Source organism: Saccopteryx leptura, chromosome 7 (assembly GCF_036850995.1).
Source record: "Saccopteryx leptura isolate mSacLep1 chromosome 7, mSacLep1_pri_phased_curated, whole genome shotgun sequence".
In the NCBI taxonomy this organism is placed as follows: domain Eukaryota; kingdom Metazoa; phylum Chordata; class Mammalia; order Chiroptera; family Emballonuridae; genus Saccopteryx; species Saccopteryx leptura.
The window spans coordinates 1,546,484-1,564,435 of NC_089509.1; the positions used below are offsets into that span (position 1 = coordinate 1,546,484).

The 17,952-nt window shown below is 57.6% G+C and overlaps 1 protein-coding gene across 21 annotated transcripts in view; it reads left to right on the forward strand.

The window, feature by feature from the left end:
• The window catches only part of BIN1 (bridging integrator 1), a 51,753-nt gene that overhangs the window by 17,491 nt on the left and 16,310 nt on the right, over window positions 1–17,952 (forward strand). For 11 of the 21 annotated variants that reach the window (XM_066344913.1, XM_066344918.1, XM_066344921.1 and 8 more), the window contains exons 2-7: window positions 9,534–9,614; window positions 12,376–12,430; window positions 12,659–12,753; window positions 12,943–13,038; window positions 14,074–14,181; window positions 14,997–15,089. In XM_066344913.1, coding sequence (XP_066201010.1) covers window positions 9,534–9,614; window positions 12,376–12,430; window positions 12,659–12,753; window positions 12,943–13,038; window positions 14,074–14,181; window positions 14,997–15,089 — 528 coding nt within the window. The remainder of the gene's footprint in view (window positions 1–9,533; window positions 9,615–12,375; window positions 12,431–12,658; window positions 12,754–12,942; window positions 13,039–14,073; window positions 14,182–14,996; window positions 15,090–17,952) is intronic. The other 10 variants (XM_066344916.1, XM_066344927.1, XM_066344919.1 and 7 more) reach the window with 1 other exon arrangement.

Sequence of the window (17,952 nt, forward strand, 5' to 3'; positions counted from 1 at the left end):
GCGAGATAGAGCCTGAATCTTTTTGCAGTAAACCCTGGACGCAGCTGCCTGTTTTGCCCGGGTGCCTGGGGATCCCCTGTTTGCGAGTCACACTTGATTTTGGGCTTTGGAATCATCAGGTTTAAGGGTCCTGGTTCTGCCATCATTAGCTTAATGACTTCTCTCTGAGCCTTGGTTTCTTCATCTGTAAAATGGGACTAATAGCACCTCAGTTTGCCCTGGTGATGTGAGACCATGTGTACAGGTGTCAGGGTGGTGGGCCTCCCTCAAGGTGGGTCTTTGGACCAGGCTTTCTGGGGTCCTGTCTTGCTGTGTGATTTCAGTGGAGCTCATTGGAGCTCAGAAGGAGGGGCAGTCAGTATCTGCCACTGGTGTCTGTGGAGAGTTTGTGGGGCTGGGCTTGTAGGTGTGTGGTTGAGAGATGGCATCTGATGTTTCGGGGTCCCCTGTGGAGTGTGAGCCAGGCTTGTGTGGTATTTGCCCAGGGAGGAAGGCAGGATGTCAGACAGCCTGGCCCTAGAGTTAGCCTGGGGGACAGAGGTCCACGGGAGGGTAGGGGACAGAGAGACTGGGGAGGGGACTGAGGCCCCTGGGCCAGGCCTGACTCTCAGGCAGCCCTGTGTGTGTGTGTGTGAGTGTGCCCCAGAGCTGGGGGCACAGCTCTGGGCTTCCACCCTGGGCTTCTGTTGGTTCCCTGTCTGGTTCTTCTCACAGTTTCTCCTAGCCTTTGCCTCTTGCCGGGCTCTGTGGCCTCCTTGCTCTCCCTGCCGCCCTCCTGCTGTACCTGGAAGCAACTAACTGAGGGGCCGCGGGCAGGAGCCTGTGGGGAGGGCGTGTGTGTTTGTGCACAGACAGATGGCGGCACCAGCTGTGTACCTGTGCGTGCTGGGTGCGCCTGCTGCGTGGGCACCGGGAGTGGACTGCGGGGAGCGGCGCGGGGTCCTGAGGACCCAGGAGCGCTTTTGCCTCTGAGGGATGGAATGCAGGCCCTGGCTCTCGTCCAAGGCCAGTGTTGCAATATTTATCTTTCTTAAAAAGTCATCGAGCCTTTGGGAAGTTGTAAGGCAAAGCCTCTCCGTGCTTCAGTAGTTCCAAGGAGTGTTTTGGTCAAAGTCTCTCAGCCATGTGTCCTGAACTTTCTTTCTGGGACCCAGGGCCCTGCTCCCAAGCAGGAGCCTGAGCTGCTGCTCCCTCCAGCTGGGCTGGAGTGGGCCAAGGCTTGGGTGCATGGGCTTGACGCCCTTGCAGGGGGAGCCAGTTCTTTCTGCCCCTCTCTCCATGGTCCCCTTTTAAGTCCAGGGCACTGCATCTGCCCTGGAGCTGCTGACCATGCCAGACTTGTCCCAGGAAGGAGATCACCAGCCTTGAGGGGGAGGCACTGCTGCTCTGAGGGCAGAGTTGCCCAATTCCCTTACATGAGTTAGTTTTCTGGGCTCTTGGGAGGGAGAGGCTGAGTTTCCTGGGCCGGATGAGAGGTGCAGTTACCCACCAGCCCAGGGTTGAGAGCTGTATCCCAGGAGAGGGGCCTGGGGAAAGGACCCAGGAGTTAGAACACCCAGGTCTGGTCCTGGCCAGCCCTGGGCCAGCTTAGTACTTTGTGCCTGTCCTCTGACCCACTTAGAAGCAAGCTGGGAAGCAGGCCCTGGGAGGGCTTGGGCTGCATACAGCTCCTGGCTGTGGTGCCCTGGGCTGGAGCTGCCTGTGCAGGAGCCTGTCCTCTCTGCAGCCCCACCTTGCTCAGTCCCTGCCCCCAGCGGCCTTGACAGGGACACCGTCGTGGACCCACAGGGCACTCGTGGACCCTGTCAGTCTTGTTGGTTTGCCAGCACAGAAGAGACCTGAGCCATACTTGTTATAGCCACCACACGGCCACAGGCCTAACTTTGCTCCTTCTTAGCCATGTGTCCAAATTACTTAATGTATCAGCATTCTTTTTCTTATCTCTGAATTAGGGGTGAGTGTAGCTAGCCCAGGGCATGGCCTGAAGATGAAATGGGATGCCTAGGAGTGAGGACACCCTCTCCTTGTTCACAGCATGAGCACCCTCCCTCTGGAGGGAGCCAGGGCTCCTTGTGGAACCTGTGGATTCTGGGGTGGGCAGGGAAAATATGGGCACACCCTGTAGCGTCTAGTAGTGCTGGAAGGCAAGGAAATGCTTGAAGAGCCATAGGGACATGTCCACAGGCTCGTACTAGCCACATTTAGGGGAGTTGGAGTATTACAAGGAATAAAGATAGTAATAGATTCTAACACATTGAGTGCAAAACATGGTGATATCCCCACCCCTCCTCACAGAGGAACAACCAGGGGGCTGTTCTGTGCAGAATGTTGGGTCACAGGGAGGATGTGATAGATGCCCAGGGGGTGCGCTGGCTCAGGTAAAACTGAGATGTCAGGTGCTTCGCAGACTTTTGTGCGTGAACAGAGCCCTGGGGAGTCTTAGTTCGTCAGGTCTGGGGCCGGGTGTGGAGATGCTGAGATGCTGTTTGTACCAGCCAGACGCCCTGCTGGCTGTGAGGCTGTTGGCCTCTGGACCCCACTTTGAGGAGGGAAGTATTAGAGGCTGGGCAAGGCGCCCTGTGCAGAATCATTGGCCTCAGACACACACAGTGACCATGTACTGCTCCTCAGGGGACTGGCTGATCACCGTGAGGGATGTTCCCATTACAGCAGAGACCTGGTCAGCACTGGCCCCCAGGTGGTCAAGTTCAGCCCGCTACACAGGGCACACCCCCATGCAATGTGACGGGAAGGACACAGCAGCATCTCTCTACTCTTCTTGCCAAAACACATGTTTAATCTGAACTTTATCAAAAAGAGAGGGTCAGGGCAATCTAGAGTGTGGGGGGGTTCCCTGTGGGACTGGTTTGTATCATGAAAGTGTCAGTATCATGAGAGAGAAAACAATATGTCCAATAGTGCATAGTTAATAGGTGTGTGGGGAGTATCTTGGATTAAAGGAAATAAGAGATATGACAGTTCAAAAGCAACATGAGAACCATATCAGATCCTAGATGGAAAAACAACAGAGACATAAGGAACGTTTTGGGAGACAGCTAGGGACACTTGTCCGGGCTGCTTGGTCAGATAACAGCACTAAACAAATACTCAGCATATGGGGTGTGCTCACGGTCCTGTGGGTGGTGAGGAGAAGCACTCGAGTCCTCGGGGAGGGTCCTGATGTCCGCAGCTCACTCGGCCGTGGTTTGACAAACACTTACACGGTCACCCGCACCATCCATGGAGAGAGGGGGCTGCCTGGGCAACTGGCTGGGTGGCGGAGGTCAGTGCATGGCGGGGGGCACATCAGGCAGTTTGTGGTGCTGTTCTTGCAGCTTGTGTTGAGGTTTACATTTCAGACCCAGAGACTGAGGGGTGTATGCAGTGTGGCAGGCCTGCTGAGCTGGGGCTGACCCTCTCCCTAGGCCTGCTGAGCTGGGGCTGACCCTCTCCCTAGGCCTGCTGAGCTGGGGCTGACCCTCTCCCTAGGCCTGCTGAGCTGGGGCTGACCCTCTCCCTAGGCCTGCTGAGCTGGGGCTGACCCTCTCCCTAGGCCTGCTGAGCTGGGGCTGACCCTCTCCCTAGGCCTGCTGAGCTGGGGCTGACCCTCTCCCTAGGCCTGCTGAGCTGGGGCTGACCCTCTCCCTAGGCCTGCTGAGCTGGGGCTGACCCTCTCCCTAGGGCTGCTGAACTGGGGCTGACCCTCTCCCTAGGCCTGCTGAGCTGGGGCTGACCCTCTCCCTAGGCCTGCTGAGCTGGGGCTGACCCTCTCCCTGGGCTCCTTGCTGTTTTGTAGGCACTCCTGGGGCCCTGCCCAGACAGCTCCTGGGTTCCTGGGAGGAGTGTGGGAATGGGCTTAGCCCACTTTCGTGTCAGATCCTTCACAGGGTTGGAGGGGCCCCTGTGGTTCGGAGCCTTCAAGCCCAAGGCCGGCGCTGTGCTCAGCAACCTCTCCAGTGTGGTCTGGCACTCACGCGAGAAGGGCCCCCAGTGTAGGGGCGAGTCAGGAATCCAGGGGCCCGCAGGCAGAGTATCCCATCTTGTTATATCTGCTTGGGGGAGGGCAGCTCTGGCTACTGTGTGGCCTTTGGCTGGATGCCACTGGCCCCCCCCTCACTCTTTCCTGTTGGGGTGTCACTCCCAGAACAGGGAGCTGTGTGTGCCGAGTGACCAGTGGGGAACCTGGCCTTGCCCCTGCCTGCTCATCTGTGTGCTGGCCCCTGTGGGGTGTGAAGGCGCTCATCCTGTTGTGGTCCCCACAGCTCTGCTGGGGGAGCGGTGACGTGGCGCCACCCACCACCCTGCACAGCTCACAGCTGCCTCACTCCCAGACCCAGGCTGACTGAGGCGGTGGCCAGGCAGGCGCTGCAGGAGATGAGGCAGGTGAAGGCCCTCTGGGGTGCAGCGTCTGGGTTTTGGGTCCCTTCGGAGGAGCTGGATGAAGCCCTCCGTGGGTGTGTGTGTGTTGGGGACACTCTGGGTGAGGGGTGGGTGTGAGATACCTCCTGCGCAGCTGTGACAGGTGCTGTGGCTGCTGGAGGATCTCCCAGCTTTCCTGTCTGGCCCGGCACCTGGGGGCAGGGCTGACTTGGAAAAAGGGTCCTGCCTCCCTCGGGCTTCCCTCCTTCTCCCCAGCCTCAGGTCCTAGAACGTACTTACTCCTGCCCTCTGCCACGTCATTCAGATGTGTGCCTATGTCATCACCAATGTGGGGGTCCAGCTTCTCTGGGAGAGAGAGGCCCCAAGAGGGGCTGGCCTGGGCTCCGGGCTCAGCAATTCCAGCAGGGCTGCCCAGTGCCAGCACCACGGTGAGCCTGCAGACCTGCTGATCTACGCAGTGGGCCAGGGAGTGATGTGGGCATGGCAAGGTCTACCGGTTGCTTAGGGACAGCAGGGTTCAGCGCTCTGTCCTGAGTGTGAGACTTTAGGCTCGGTGTCCAGCTTTGTCTGTGCCCACCTGCCATTTGATTGTGGCGGTGAAGACGCACACCTCTGAGGAGGGTGCCTTTGGCGCCTGTGAAGTCTCAGGCTCGGTGGGCAGTAAGTAATGAACTGCTCTTAGTCAAATAAGACTGCCCTGGAGCTCTGCCCCTGTGGGTTTGGTGTGTGCAGCACAGGTGTGCGGAGGCCCATGTTGGTTGGGCCTGTCTGTCCCCCGGGCTGCTCGCTGGCTGGCATGGGGAGAGGACAGGGCTTGGTGGCCGTTGTCCGTAGCATGGACTGTGAGGAAGCCCACAGCAGAGGCTGGGGAAAGACCCCCTTTCTCCATAGCACCCTGGTCACAGGGAGCTCCTGCTGAGCCTGGGCGCTATGGGGTATTAATTTGTGTCTGGTGGGCGTCCTTCCTCTAGGGCTGTCCCTGCTCACAGCCCTATTCAGGGAGGCTGAACTGCGGATGTTGTCGGCAGGTCCCCTCCTGCCGTCAGCTCCTCTCTGCCCCGTGCTGGTTTTCACTTCTGAGGCACTTGAGCTCCACTTCTGTCTGTCTGAGCTGAGGATGTGGTGAGAGGCACCCGGGTGACAGTGACAAGACTTGCTGGACAGCTGGCACTTGTGCTCCTGAACTGGTCCTACTCTCTTCTTTGGGGCTAACAGCAAGTGTAGTGGGGCCTGTGTGTGTGCCTGTCTTCTGTCCCATCTGAAGGTCCTCCCTGTTTGTTGCAAAGGGAGTCATGTGTGATTAGTGGCTGATGTGTGGCGCAGGAGTGTCTGGGCTTCCCTGGTGAACCCCCCTGGACAGAGAGTAGGGATCTTGGCTCTGCCATCAGCCTCTGCTCCCCACCTGACTTCTGCTTGTCCTTCTAAACCCAACTCAGTCGTCCTGCATTCTCTGAGCCCCTTAGGCCAGGCCCCGCTGCTCTGTGGTCTGTCTGTGAGCTTCGCACATGGAGGCCCCACCAACAGTGTGCCGGGTAGACAGAGCAGCAGTGCCACAGCGCCCCTGTCAGCAGGCGAAGAGTGTGTGTGTGTGTGTGTGTGTGTGTGTGTCTCCCCCAGGAAAGTACTGGTGGGGTGGGAGAGAGCAGCCATGGGGCCTGCCCATGAAGAACAGCACAGACACTGGGATGGCTGAGCAGCTTGGAGGTGGCCAGAGGAGGTGGGTTGTGGCCTGGGCACCCAGTGGCTGAGGTGTGGCAGCAGTCCCAGTACGGAGGGTGGGAGATAGGAAGCAGGTAGCAGTCGAGCCTGTGGGGTTCTGCTGGGCTGAGTTGTGTCCTAGCCCTTGCCCTAGGGAAGGTGTGCTCAGATGGTTTTTTCTAGTAAACACACTGGGAGCTCTTTGAGTACAAGCGCCATGTGCCTTCCTTCCCACATCTGTAAAACTGGGGGGGGGGGGGGATTTAAATGAGGATTAAATGAGGGCAAGGCCACCGTGCATTTGCCAAGTCTATTCCTAAGCCTCTGTCCCGTCAGAGGTGGGTCCCTGAGGTGTAGAGAGGTTGAGCCATCAGCCTGAGATCATCCAGAGCCTCCTGAGCTGGTCACACTGCTTCTTTAAGGCTGGGTCTCCCTGGAGCCAGCCTGGAGCACCCAATACCAGACTGGATTAACATGAATGCCTGTTATCATCCTAATTCTGATAGCTACCTCCGAAGGCATGCTTTCTCTGTGTTAAGCTGAGTCCTCGTTATAAATGACCACAAGAGGCAACTGCACGAGAGGAGACAAGCTGAGAGATAGGATATTTTGTTTGAGGTCATGGCTCTACTCTCAAAGCCCATGATTCAGATCAGCCAGTGGCCACCAAGAACATGTTGTGCATCTGTCCTTTGCACAGCCCTGTGTAGGATCTAGAAACAGGGAGGTGGACACTGTCCCTGACCTCAGACTGTTCCGTGGATAGGTCAGGGCCAGAGGCAGACACACGGACACCATTAGTTCCCAGACCCTAAATTCTGCAGAGTGGTATGGGAGAGGGAGAGGGCAGGGGCAGCTTCATGGAAACGGTGTCACCAGAGCAAGGTTTTGAAGGATGAATAGAAGTTTGCAGTATATACATTTATGCCCACGCATACATGAACAGTGTATGCATGTGACTTCTGTCCAGCATCTGGAGATGCCATCAATCTGGACCTGGCGTGAGGGTGAGTTGTCGGGCCTGGGCCCTGATCATGTGAAGGCTTCTTAGGGGCTTGCTATTACTTGAGTCTGTGCTGCTGGCCAGGTACAGAGATGTGTTTTATGGACATGAGCCATAGGTGGGTGCTATGTTCTCTTTATTTTCCAGACAAGACACTTGAAGCAGAGAAAAACAGTAGGAGTCCCTTTTCTCAACGGTCCCCTCACTGCCTGGCATGGTCTTACTGTATGTAGCTGGCCATTTTTAAGCCCTGAAGCGTCTCTGGTGGCTTTGGCTGTCTGAGTGGAGCACACTGCTGTGTCTGGAAACGGGGCTGGCTGTGCTTGTCTGTGTGCACATTGGGGGTCCTGACGGCAGGGACAAGGAGAGGCAGGGTGTAGACAGGGCCACCTCCCTGGTCCCGCAGGCTTGAGGGCTGGGCAGACGTGGACCCTGCTCCCTGGGAGGCTGTGGCTGACTTGGAGTCTCTGCTGATTCCTGGACAGTTTTTTCTGCACATGGGTCCATCTCTGTCTTTGAAGGCAGTGGGCAGCTGATCTGGGTGAGTCACCTCACTCAGCGCGGGCACCTCCACAGCTCCCTGTGTCCATGAGACCAGTTGGAGGTGATTGCCATGGGAGAAGGGGGCCTGTGGGTGTGCCAGTGGCTTTTATTGCTTTCCTCCTCTCATGTGGCTCGGTCCTGGCTGCAGCTCTAGCCCTGTGGACTGTGTCATGACCAGGTAGTGTAGAATGATTTGCAGGATGCTCCCCAAGGCCCACTACTGTCCCTCCTGCAATTCATACCCTCTCTCATTATCCTCTGTGACCCCTAGTTGCCTTGAGAGATTAGAAATTCTCTGATAATGGACCTCATCTTTCGGATCTCCTTGCCTTTGCTGTAAGTTTCCCCCAGAAAGTCCTCTTTGATTGCCCAGGTTAGATGGGGTCTCTACCCTGGGCTCCCACAGGCCCTTGTGTCTCTCTGTCTCTTGGGGTTGGACCCATGTCTGGTTGGTCTCCGCTGCCCCAGCAGGTATGCCCAGGACTGGGCACAGAGTGGGCGCTTGGCGAGGGAAGGCCAAATACACATGATGAGAGAGCAAACCTGAGAGCTGATTGGCCTGCTGTGGCTTCTGGGCCAGTCAGGGGCAGGACGGGTCCAGGATCTGCCCAGAACTGGACACCTCTCAGTCCAGGACTCAAGCCTGAGTCTCGGATGGGCAGCGCTGGTGCTCCAGGCAGTGTGGCCTGTGTCAGGGTCTTTGAAGGGATAACATAACATGGGGGTTACCTGCTGGCCCTTGATAGCTGCTGGGCTGGCTCCGCTGGTTCCATGGGGCCCCGCCCCATTGGATACTCATTCTTGTCCAGTCTCAGCTTCTCCCCTCTGCCTGCCACACCCACTGTCCCCTGTTTCCTTCTCATTGTTGGGCTTTGGCCACTGCTTCTACTGAGCATCTCAGTGTTCCCCCTGTTGCTCAGTGGAGGCCCCTGTCCAGGGCTGCAGATGGCAGCCTGTCTCCCTCTCCCTACAGACCCGCCTCGTCTCACCCCAGCACCCCTTTCTGCGCCCCATCTCTGAGAGTCTTTCTCTGCTGTCCTCTCATGGCCCTCTTTTCTCCTTGTCTCTCCTCTCTCCTCTCCCCGCTCCTCTTCTCTCTCTCATCAGAGAAGACTTTGGGCCTGGAGGGGACAGGACCTGAGGGAGGGGAATCTGGGAGAACCGGACGGGCCAGCCCTTGTGGTCAGGGCTTCTTCTCAGGCCCCTCTCGGGGCTGTGGGTCTCTCTTTGTTCTGCACCTCTGCCGGCTGTGGGCCTGTGTGCTGTGTGTGCTGTGTGTGCTTGTGCCCAGGGTGGCCTGCTGGGCTGTGGGGAAGGGAGCAGGGTGGTCAGAGTGTGTATCTGAGAATCTAGTCAAATTGGGCACTGACTCCCACTGACACAAAGAGCCTGTACCCTGCCACCCCCACCCCCCACCTTCCTCACCTTGGGTGGTGACCTCCTAGTCAGGGGCTGCTCTGCTCCTCCTGGGATTCATGAGCCTTGAGCCCAGGACATGGAGCCATGCAGGGAGGCAGGCCGCCCCTTGCATTCAGCTCACTCTTCAGCCACCAGGGTAGGGGTGGAGCACCCAGGGGTGCAGTGTGACATCAGCAAGGGGGGGCACCTGCTCTTGGTTGCAGCTGCTATAGCAAGTCTGTCCCAGGTTCTCCTCTGGGCTGATGGGAGGCCCTGGAGAGTTGGTGGGGAGGTCTCAGGACTTGATGTACTCAGTCCTGTCCTGCCCTTGGGAGTTATAGCAGCTCTCCTGGTAGTCCCAGGGCCCTGGGCTGGTGGTGTTGGCAGTGTGCCTCCCAGTCAAACCCTGGCTAGAGGGTGGGGAGGGGCCTGAGGCATTGATAACTGGGCGCTCTTGGTTGGGCCAGTCTCTTTCTTGGGTAACACTCTCCTTTTCCCTCTGCCTCTGCAGGTCCTCCAGAAACTGGGGAAGGCGGACGAGACCAAGGATGAGCAGTTTGAACAGTGTGTCCAGAACTTCAACAAGCAGCTGGTGAGTACAGGCAGCCCCTGGCCGAGGGAGCTGATGGAAATGGAACTGTGGCCTCCAGGTGGGAGCTGTCGAAAGCTGAGTTTGTGGAGCAGGGGGTTGGTTTGGGCTGGTGAGGTCACGAGAGACCTGGCACGGGACATGGACTGAGGGAAAGAGGAGAGGTGGGATTATGCACTAGGTTAGGTCCTTGGGAAGGCATAGCAAAAGCAGGGGTGGAGGGTGGAGGCTGGGTAGGAGTCGACAATAGATCGTGGCCAGACACTGAAAAGCCTTGAATTTGTCAAGGCAGAAATAGTGGGAGCTATTTAAGCTTCTTGTAAGGAGCAGGGTTTAAAGTGGGAGCAGAGCAGGTTGGCTCCCTGTGAGCATCGGCTGTGCTTGGTGGTATGACAGGCATTAAGCAAGGCCATTTGTCCTTGGCTTGTGGGGCCTGTAAACAGCACTGTAAAGGCAGTCAATGTCCTTGCTTCCAGCCTGCAGAGCAAACATTGCAGGCTCAGAGAGGTTGGGTGATTTCCCCAAGGGCATCCAAGTGTTGGGAGCAGATTCAGACCTGTACTTATCTGGTTTCACAGATTGCAAGGGACTTTAGGGCAGCCTTACCAAGTTCCTCTGTAGGTCAGGGGCCAGTGACAACCCGCTGGAGCCTGGGGGCAGGGCTTTCTGACCAAAGGCTCTGAATACACTGCCTGGGCTAGGCCTGAATCTGCTGAGTCTAGAATAAACCACTTGCTGTGCCTGAGACAGTAGGAGGGGGTGTGAGAGGACCTTGCTGATTTTCCCTTCCCCAGGCAGGGCCAGGGTAGCAGGAAGGGAGGGCTTCTCTGACACTATAGCTTCTGCAATTTTGCCCCAGTGAGTGACTGATGGAGGTGGAGGCCAGAAGAGGCTGTAGGAGAGGGAAGTGAGGGTAGGGTCTAAGCTCTGCCAGGAAAGGGGCCGGTGGGCTCACACGGAGCTAAGCTGCTCCTGTTCTCAGCGGCCCATTACCTGTTGGGGCTGGGGTAGCAGGGGTATGGGCTTCAAGGAAGCAGATTCCTTGCTCGTCCTGTGGAAGATGAGTCCTAGGAGAGGGGTAGGGCACTTGCTGTCACTCGTTCTCACAGCCCCTCCTGGGCCCACTCAGCTCTGGTCATAGAGCACTGTGTCTTCCATCCCTGCACTGAAACCTTCTGCAGGCCTCTTGTCCCCCTCCGCTCCCCCGAGTGCTGCAAACCCAGCTTAGGCAATCCTGGGCACCACCCAGGGTCCTACAGGTAGGCTAAGCTCGTCTCCTAGTGGCCATCAATAGCCTGTCCCCCAGGACTTGTCCCCAGGAACCACCCAGGCTCTGCTCCAAGTAGGCATTGCTGGCCCTGAGTGAAGACCCTCTGGTGTTGATGCAGAGGCGAGAGTCAGCTGGAGCTGGGTGGGGCCATGCAGGAGGGGTGCCCCTGACCTTAGGCCCACTGGGAAGATGGATCACAGCCTTCAGGCCACCCTTAAGGGGGCAGATGTCAGGGAGTTACGGTGGAGACATGGGTCTCTGGCAGAGCTGCCACCTGAGAGCTGTCCTGGGTATTGGTCCTGGGCTGTGGTGATCTTCTAGACTTCGGAGCCTGGAGAGCAGCCCTGGGGGACAGTGGGTCTAGAACTTTGTCCTCCCCCACCCGCTCCTCAAGCAGTGTTAGAGCTCCATGGAGCTCCGGAGAAGGGCTTTTCAGATACCCACTTGGGGGCCTCGGGAGCCCTGTGGAAGGGAGCACGTGGTTCTGTGCCGGCTGCCCGGGTTCTGCCCTGCAGAGAGCAGCTGGATGGGGAAGGGCTGTGTCTGACCTGGAGATGACTCTGAAGCTGTCCTAGGGACCCAGCTGCAGTTGCATGTGGGTGGCTGACTCTGGGCGGCCCTGTGTACATCTGGGTCCCGCATGCCTGCTCACAGTGTGGTCTTGTTCTGGAGGCACAAGGGGCCCTGGTACAGCCTGACACCCGGCCAAGCGCAGCATCCCATGCCCTGGATGACCCCTTCCTCGGGGTGCAGTGTGCAGGCGTGGCCGCTGGTGGGCAGGGCGTGAGGTGATGGACGGTTGGCAGGAAGACAGGCTGAGTTTGGAAGGGTGATCCCAGTGGATCTGGTCCAGCTTCATTACCTGGCCCACTCCCCTTGACCAACCTTTTCCTCTTGTGTCCCACACCCTCCCTCTTAGCTGGGCCAGTGTGCAGGGAGTCCTGGATATGACCCCCACACTTCTCTGCACTCTGGCTAGGTCGTCCCCTTCTAGAGGTCTCCTCTCAGAGCCGTCGTCCTTGCCTGGCATGGTTCAGTGGGAGCCCGCTGGCCTTGGGCACCACCTAACCTTTGGAAACAAGGTGCCCCCGGCCCCTGCCCATATTTCTGTGCTCCCTGGTCACCTGGTCCTGTCACACTCGTGTGCTGTGCCGTATGTGTGTCCTGTAGCCTCCAGCATCTTGTCCAGGGTGCCAGTGTCTCTGTTTCTCTAATGCTGTTTGGGGCTGAGAATAGTGCCCAGAAGAGACAGACAGGTGCTGACAAACTGTGCTGAGTGTGCCCTGGGCACAGAACTCCCGCTGCAGGGATGCTGCTGAGGACACAGCGGGTGCTCATTGCGGGTGTTTCATCTGAGAGGCAACAGCTGCTGTGCTCTGCGTTGAGCTCTTGACATTCACACTCTCTCTTCTCTAGTCCTGCTGATGGGAAGGAGAACATGGGGTACAGGGTATGCCCCTGGCCTTGCACCTGTTCTCATCTTTCTCTCTGCAGAGTGAGGGCAGCCGGCTACAGAAGGACCTCCGGACCTACCTGGCCTCAGTCAAAGGTAAGGGGCACACCTGGTCTGGGTGTCCCGGACTTCCCAGGATGCCGAGGCGGGGGGGGGGGGCTCCCCAGGTGGAATGGACGTGTCAAGAGCTAGGAAAGGTGTCGGGGGACTTTGGGGAAGGGGCGGGGACTGTTGTGGAGATCCACATATCTGCTGGTGGACCTGCTGTCCCAGGTCCCTGGGGCCCTGGGGCCCTGGCTGCAGCATGGCCCTTCTGCCCTACAGCCATGCACGAAGCCTCCAAGAAGCTGAGCGAGTGTCTGCAGGAAGTGTACGAGCCCGACTGGCCCGGCCGGGAGGAAGCAAACAAGATTGCTGAGGTGAGCTGGGGCAGGTGGCTCAGCCCTCCCACGGGGCCCCACTGGTTTCGGCTGCCGGCCCATTTTATAGATGAAGAAACTGAGGTTTTGAGAAGTCCGCGAGCCTTGAAGAGATGGGGCAAGGGCTGGGGGCAGGGGTGGGGTGACTGGCAGCCCTGGTGGTGCAGTTGTGTGTTCTTGCTCCTTCAGAACAATGACCTGCTCTGGATGGATTACCACCAGAAGCTGGTGGACCAGGCACTGCTCACCATGGACACGTACCTGGGCCAGTTCCCTGACATCAAGGTGAGAGACTGTCTATCTGGCAGCTGTGCAGGGAAATGGGAGAGGGGGCCAGGGATGGCGGGGGCAGTCCTCTTCACTGTGCATTTCATCCTGCAGGGCTGCTCCTGCTGAAGCCAGCCTGCTAACCCCCTGGATTGGGCTTTTCTGAGCTGAGGGAGCTTTAAACCTTGGACCCCTGGGTCTCTGAATTAGGGGAAGTGACCCCGTGGTATGTGAATGTCATGCTACCGTGGAGTCTGTAGGATTGTGTAAGATGTAGTCAAGGGATGTCTGGCCTGGGCATCTGTGCCTAGAGGTGCATTGTGTTAGGCTGGCTGTGCTTGGAAGAGAATGTGTACACACTTGTGCTTGTGCACCGCCCTTCCTCTGGGTGTATTTTTGTGACTATACATGTTCGGGAAGCCTGCTGCCTCCGTGGGCCTGGGTATGTGCTGCAAAGTGTTGGTGTGCCTCCACCAAGGTCGGTGGGATCTTGGGGCTTCGGCCATGGAAGAAGAAGTGTCTGGAGCCCAGGTGCTGGCCATCATGCTGGACCTGATGATGCACAGGGCAGGGGGTGGGGGTCATGCTCCTTGCTGGCCTACTCAGCCACCCAGAGTGGATGCCTCAGGCTCCCAAAGGTGTCCTGTGGGGAGTGGAAGAGAGGCTGATGGTGGTGGCCCTGGAGAAGACAAGCCTGGCTCAGAAGGCACCCTCAGGATTTGGGGGCCAGGCCAGGGAAGAGGCTTGTCTGATACAGCACTGGCTGATGGGTACCGACGAATGGGTTAATATGTGCGAGGAAATAGTTTGACCTCTAGATACAAAAGGACCACAGAGGGCACAGGTTGCTTAGAAGAAGCGAGCTCCTTGCCACCAGAGATGTGGAGCAGCGGTGTCTCAGAATGTCTTGGATGCTCTTGTTGAGCCTGGGGTGTACTGTGTGGGCCCTCTGGCTTCACCTAGTCCCCGTTTGCCCGGGCCCAGCGTGTCAGCACCACAGGAGGCCCTTTGCTGGGCCCTGTTCAGCCCTCCCCTCCCCCGTTTGTCTCCCAGTCACGCATTGCCAAGCGGGGGCGGAAGCTGGTGGACTATGACAGTGCCCGGCATCACTACGAGTCTCTTCAAACGGCCAAAAAGAAGGATGAAGCCAAAATTGCCAAGGTGAGGGCTAGAGAGGGGCCTGGGCAGTGTTCAGGGAGATGGGGGTGGGGAAGGGTGGGGGGAATTCGTGGGCCCAGGGAGCCTCCCTCTGGGCCACCCTCACCTGCACCTTTGTGCCCTGGCTCTCATGCTCCCCTGGTGTGGGAATTCTCAGCCCTCCTTGGATGGGCTTCCACCTGTGACTAGTATGAGTTCCCAGGGCTAAGGTGGGGGGGGGGGAAGGTCCTCGTGGTCCCCTGGGTGAGGGCCCGCCTGTGGCTCAGTCTGTGGTACCTTCCTTGGCCCCTGGCCCCTCTGCTCGCTCTGACACCGCTCTCCGCAAGACGAGCAGGCTTGGGTTTCACCTCGCCCAGCCTGCTGTGCTTTGAGGGAAATTGTGTCAGGTCTGATGTGAGAGACCTTCACATCAGTAGGGTGTACAGGTGGGGTGTACAGCAGTAGAGGTGCACGGGTGGGGGACCAGCGCTTGCCTGGGCCACCAGCTGCATTCTCCACGGAGCCCTGAAGATGAGTGTCCCCACCCTGGGGGGTGGGCAGGATCGAGCTTGCTCAGACCCTCTGCCCCTGCTAACAGCTCTCACATTTTGCTTTGCAGCTGGAGTTCACCCCTCTTTGTGCCCCGCTGGGGACTTCTCTTAATTCTCTCAGCCTGCTGAGAGGGCTGGGTCCCTGGAGGGCCAGCCATCTTGTTTGTCACTGCGCTGAGACGTTTGGACTTGGTGTTTAATATCTGTGTCTCTGTTTCTCTCCCCACTTCCCTCCCGTTTTTTTCCACCCTCCCTTGCCTTGACCTCCCTTCTGCACCCACCCCCCAGCCTGTCTCGCTGCTTGAGAAAGCCGCCCCCCAGTGGTGCCAAGGCAAACTGCAGGCTCATCTTGTAGCTCAAACTAACCTGCTCCGAAATCAGGTGACACTGGCTTCTAACCTTGCACATGCTGGTGCCTCTGGTCTGTTGTGTCCTGTCCTTGTGCTTGCACTGCCCTGGATGGGGAGGGCTGAGCCCTTTCCTGGGTTGGGAGGCAGGGCTGGGAGACTGCTGCTACATATAAGCCCTGAGGGCAGATAAGGAGTGGGTAGAGCCTCGGGGCTCTGGGTGGCGGGGGGCGGGCTCAGGGCTGTTGCTCAGCACCAGGGTCTCTCTGAAATCCCAGTGTCCAGACACCCAGGAGAGCCTGGAGCCCTTTGTCCTCTGTGCGAGCGCCAGCAGGGAGGGACATGATGTCACGAGGGCTCCTGTCCTGACGTATTGACATGTGTTGTTCTTCAAGCCTCATAAGAACTGTGAGGTGATTCTGAATTTACAGAGGAAACAGACGTGCAGAGAGAGGCAGAATCTCCTGCCAGGGTCCCAGAACCGCTTAGTAGCTGAGTTGGAGCTCACATGACTCAAGGCCTGGCCTGTTTTCCTAGCTCCCTGGCCTGATGCTCCATGTAGATGGTCCTGCACAGGAGTCTAGACTCATGGAGACCCTTGGGACCTGTGAGCCCCCATGAAGCCCCTGGAGGGGACATTTGGAGAGCTCTTTAGTCTGGCTGATATGCTGAGACCTGGGGTTGGCCCTTGGGGAGTTCATGGAGGATAGTCTATACCAGGGGTCCCCAAACTACGGCCCGCGGGCCACATGCGGCCCCCTGAGGCCATTTATCCGGCCCCTGCCGCACTTCTGGAAGGGGCACCTCTTTCATTGGTGGTCAGTGAGAGGAGCATAGTTCCCATTAAAATACTGGTCAGTTTGTTGATTTAAATTTACTTGTTCTTTATTTTAAATATTGTATTTGTTCCCGTTTTGTTTTTTTTACTTTAAAATAAGATATGTGCAGTGTGCATAGGGATTTGTTCATAGTTTTTTTTATAGTCTGGCCCTCCAATGGTCTGAGGGTCAGTGAACTGGCCCCCTGTGTAAAAAGTTTGGGGACCCCTGGTCTATACCATGGTGGTCCTGGAGGGCTTCCTGAAGGAGGTTGTGGTGCAGAATTCTATGTGATACTACTACCCTGGCAACACTTCGTCCCTGCTCTTGGAATGGGCTTGGTGTGGCCAGGGGCCACTGGGGGCCATGTCCTGGGAGAGGTCACCTTGTGGTTTTCTCCTGAGTGAAACTGACGTGACTCCAGTACCCTTTCTGGTCTTGGGGTGGCGGCAGCCGGCAGGCCCAACCCAGGGGGTTGGGTTTCTGTCTGGGCAGTGGCCCCATTTATTCTGGGCCCCTTCTGATTTCATCTTCAGCCTACGTGTCCTGAGTGCCTGTGATGTGGACAGTTCTCAGCTCAGCACGGGTGTGTGGCCCAATTTCTAATCTGCCTGCTGCCTGATTTCTCTCAGGCCAAAGCTGTGGACTGATTTTGGAGGGCAGGGGACCTCTGGGTTCTGAGAGAGACAGCTTCAGGTTTTTTTCAGGATACAGGAGGGGCTAGAGGGGGCCTCCTATAGAGTTCAGGGCTTTGGCTGGGGCGGGGGGGGGGGAGTGGGGCGCTGACCCAGAGACAGGGTTTGGCAGGAGGCCAGCTGAACATTTTTATCAGGTAGGATTAGCTGCTGAGAGACTGTGGGGCCTGGGGCGAGGCCTGGGGCTGCTTTTGGGCTCCTGGGGTGAGTGTAGTTGGGGATGCACCAAGAGGGCCCCACACTCCGCCCTTCGGGGAATGACAGGCAGCTAAGCACATGATGTCATCCATGAATGCTGGACTGCAGATGTTTGCCCTTCAGCCACACTGGCTTTTCCGTTGGACTCATTCTTACTGGAGTATATCCCCCTGCGCACCCCCCCGCCCCATCCTGCCTCACCCCTGGCTGGGAGTGGGGGAGCCTTTGGGGTTCCCTGGGCAGCTGGCTGGCTGCGAGCTGGGTATTGGAGGCCTGAGGCTGCCCTGAGGGCTGGCTTGACTTTAGACAAACAGTGCAGCCTCATAGGCTGTGCTCTCCTGAGCTGACCAGCTCCAGGTGTGCCTGGACTAGTTTTGAGCTGTGCTTCACACTTGCCATAGTCTCCCAAAACCTACCTGCAGGGTGCTGGGCCCTGGTGTGTGGCAAGCAGGCCGACTTTGGGTCTGCTGTCCACGTCCGCTCGTCAGTATGTAGCAGAGCCACCAGGGCTGCACAAGGCCTCCTCTGCAGTGGACGGCTCTCCTGTACTCCCTGCCATCCACCCGGCGCTGCTCCACGACCCAGGAAATGAGAGTGAGTCACAGGGAAGAGGATACATAGGTCCTGACCTTCGGGACCTCCAGACTGGAGCCACCCTGTTCTTTGCAGTGTTGCTGGAACATGGGGACAAATGCCTGGCACAGTGGTGAGATGCTGTGTCATTGTTATCGTCATGGTCACGATTGTTTATTGGAGAATTAGGACCAACATGGTGGGGTGGAGATTGAATCCTTAGCGAGAGGAGGTGTCCCACTGCACGGGAGCTGGGACTGTTGAGGCAGGCTCCCGGGGACGAAGGCCTGGAGTCAGACTCTCGGTTGTCAGGTGGGGGAGTATAGGGCAGATATATGGGGAGTCACTCATTTTGTGGGTTTTACAAACTGTCCTCAGTAGCCCCTAATCAGGCACAGGGGTGACCAGACTAGATCTAATTCATCCAGAGGTAGCAAGGCATGCATGTGTAGAGATATTTCTTTTTTTTCTACCTTCTACCTTTAGTTTTTAAATTACATTTTTAAAAGTTAGACAAGGAGCTCAAGCTCCCTTGAGCATATTCCAGCAATGAAGGGAGTTGTAGTCAGAGCAGTGGTGGCCCTTCTGCTCCAGACCTGCCCCCGTCACCAGG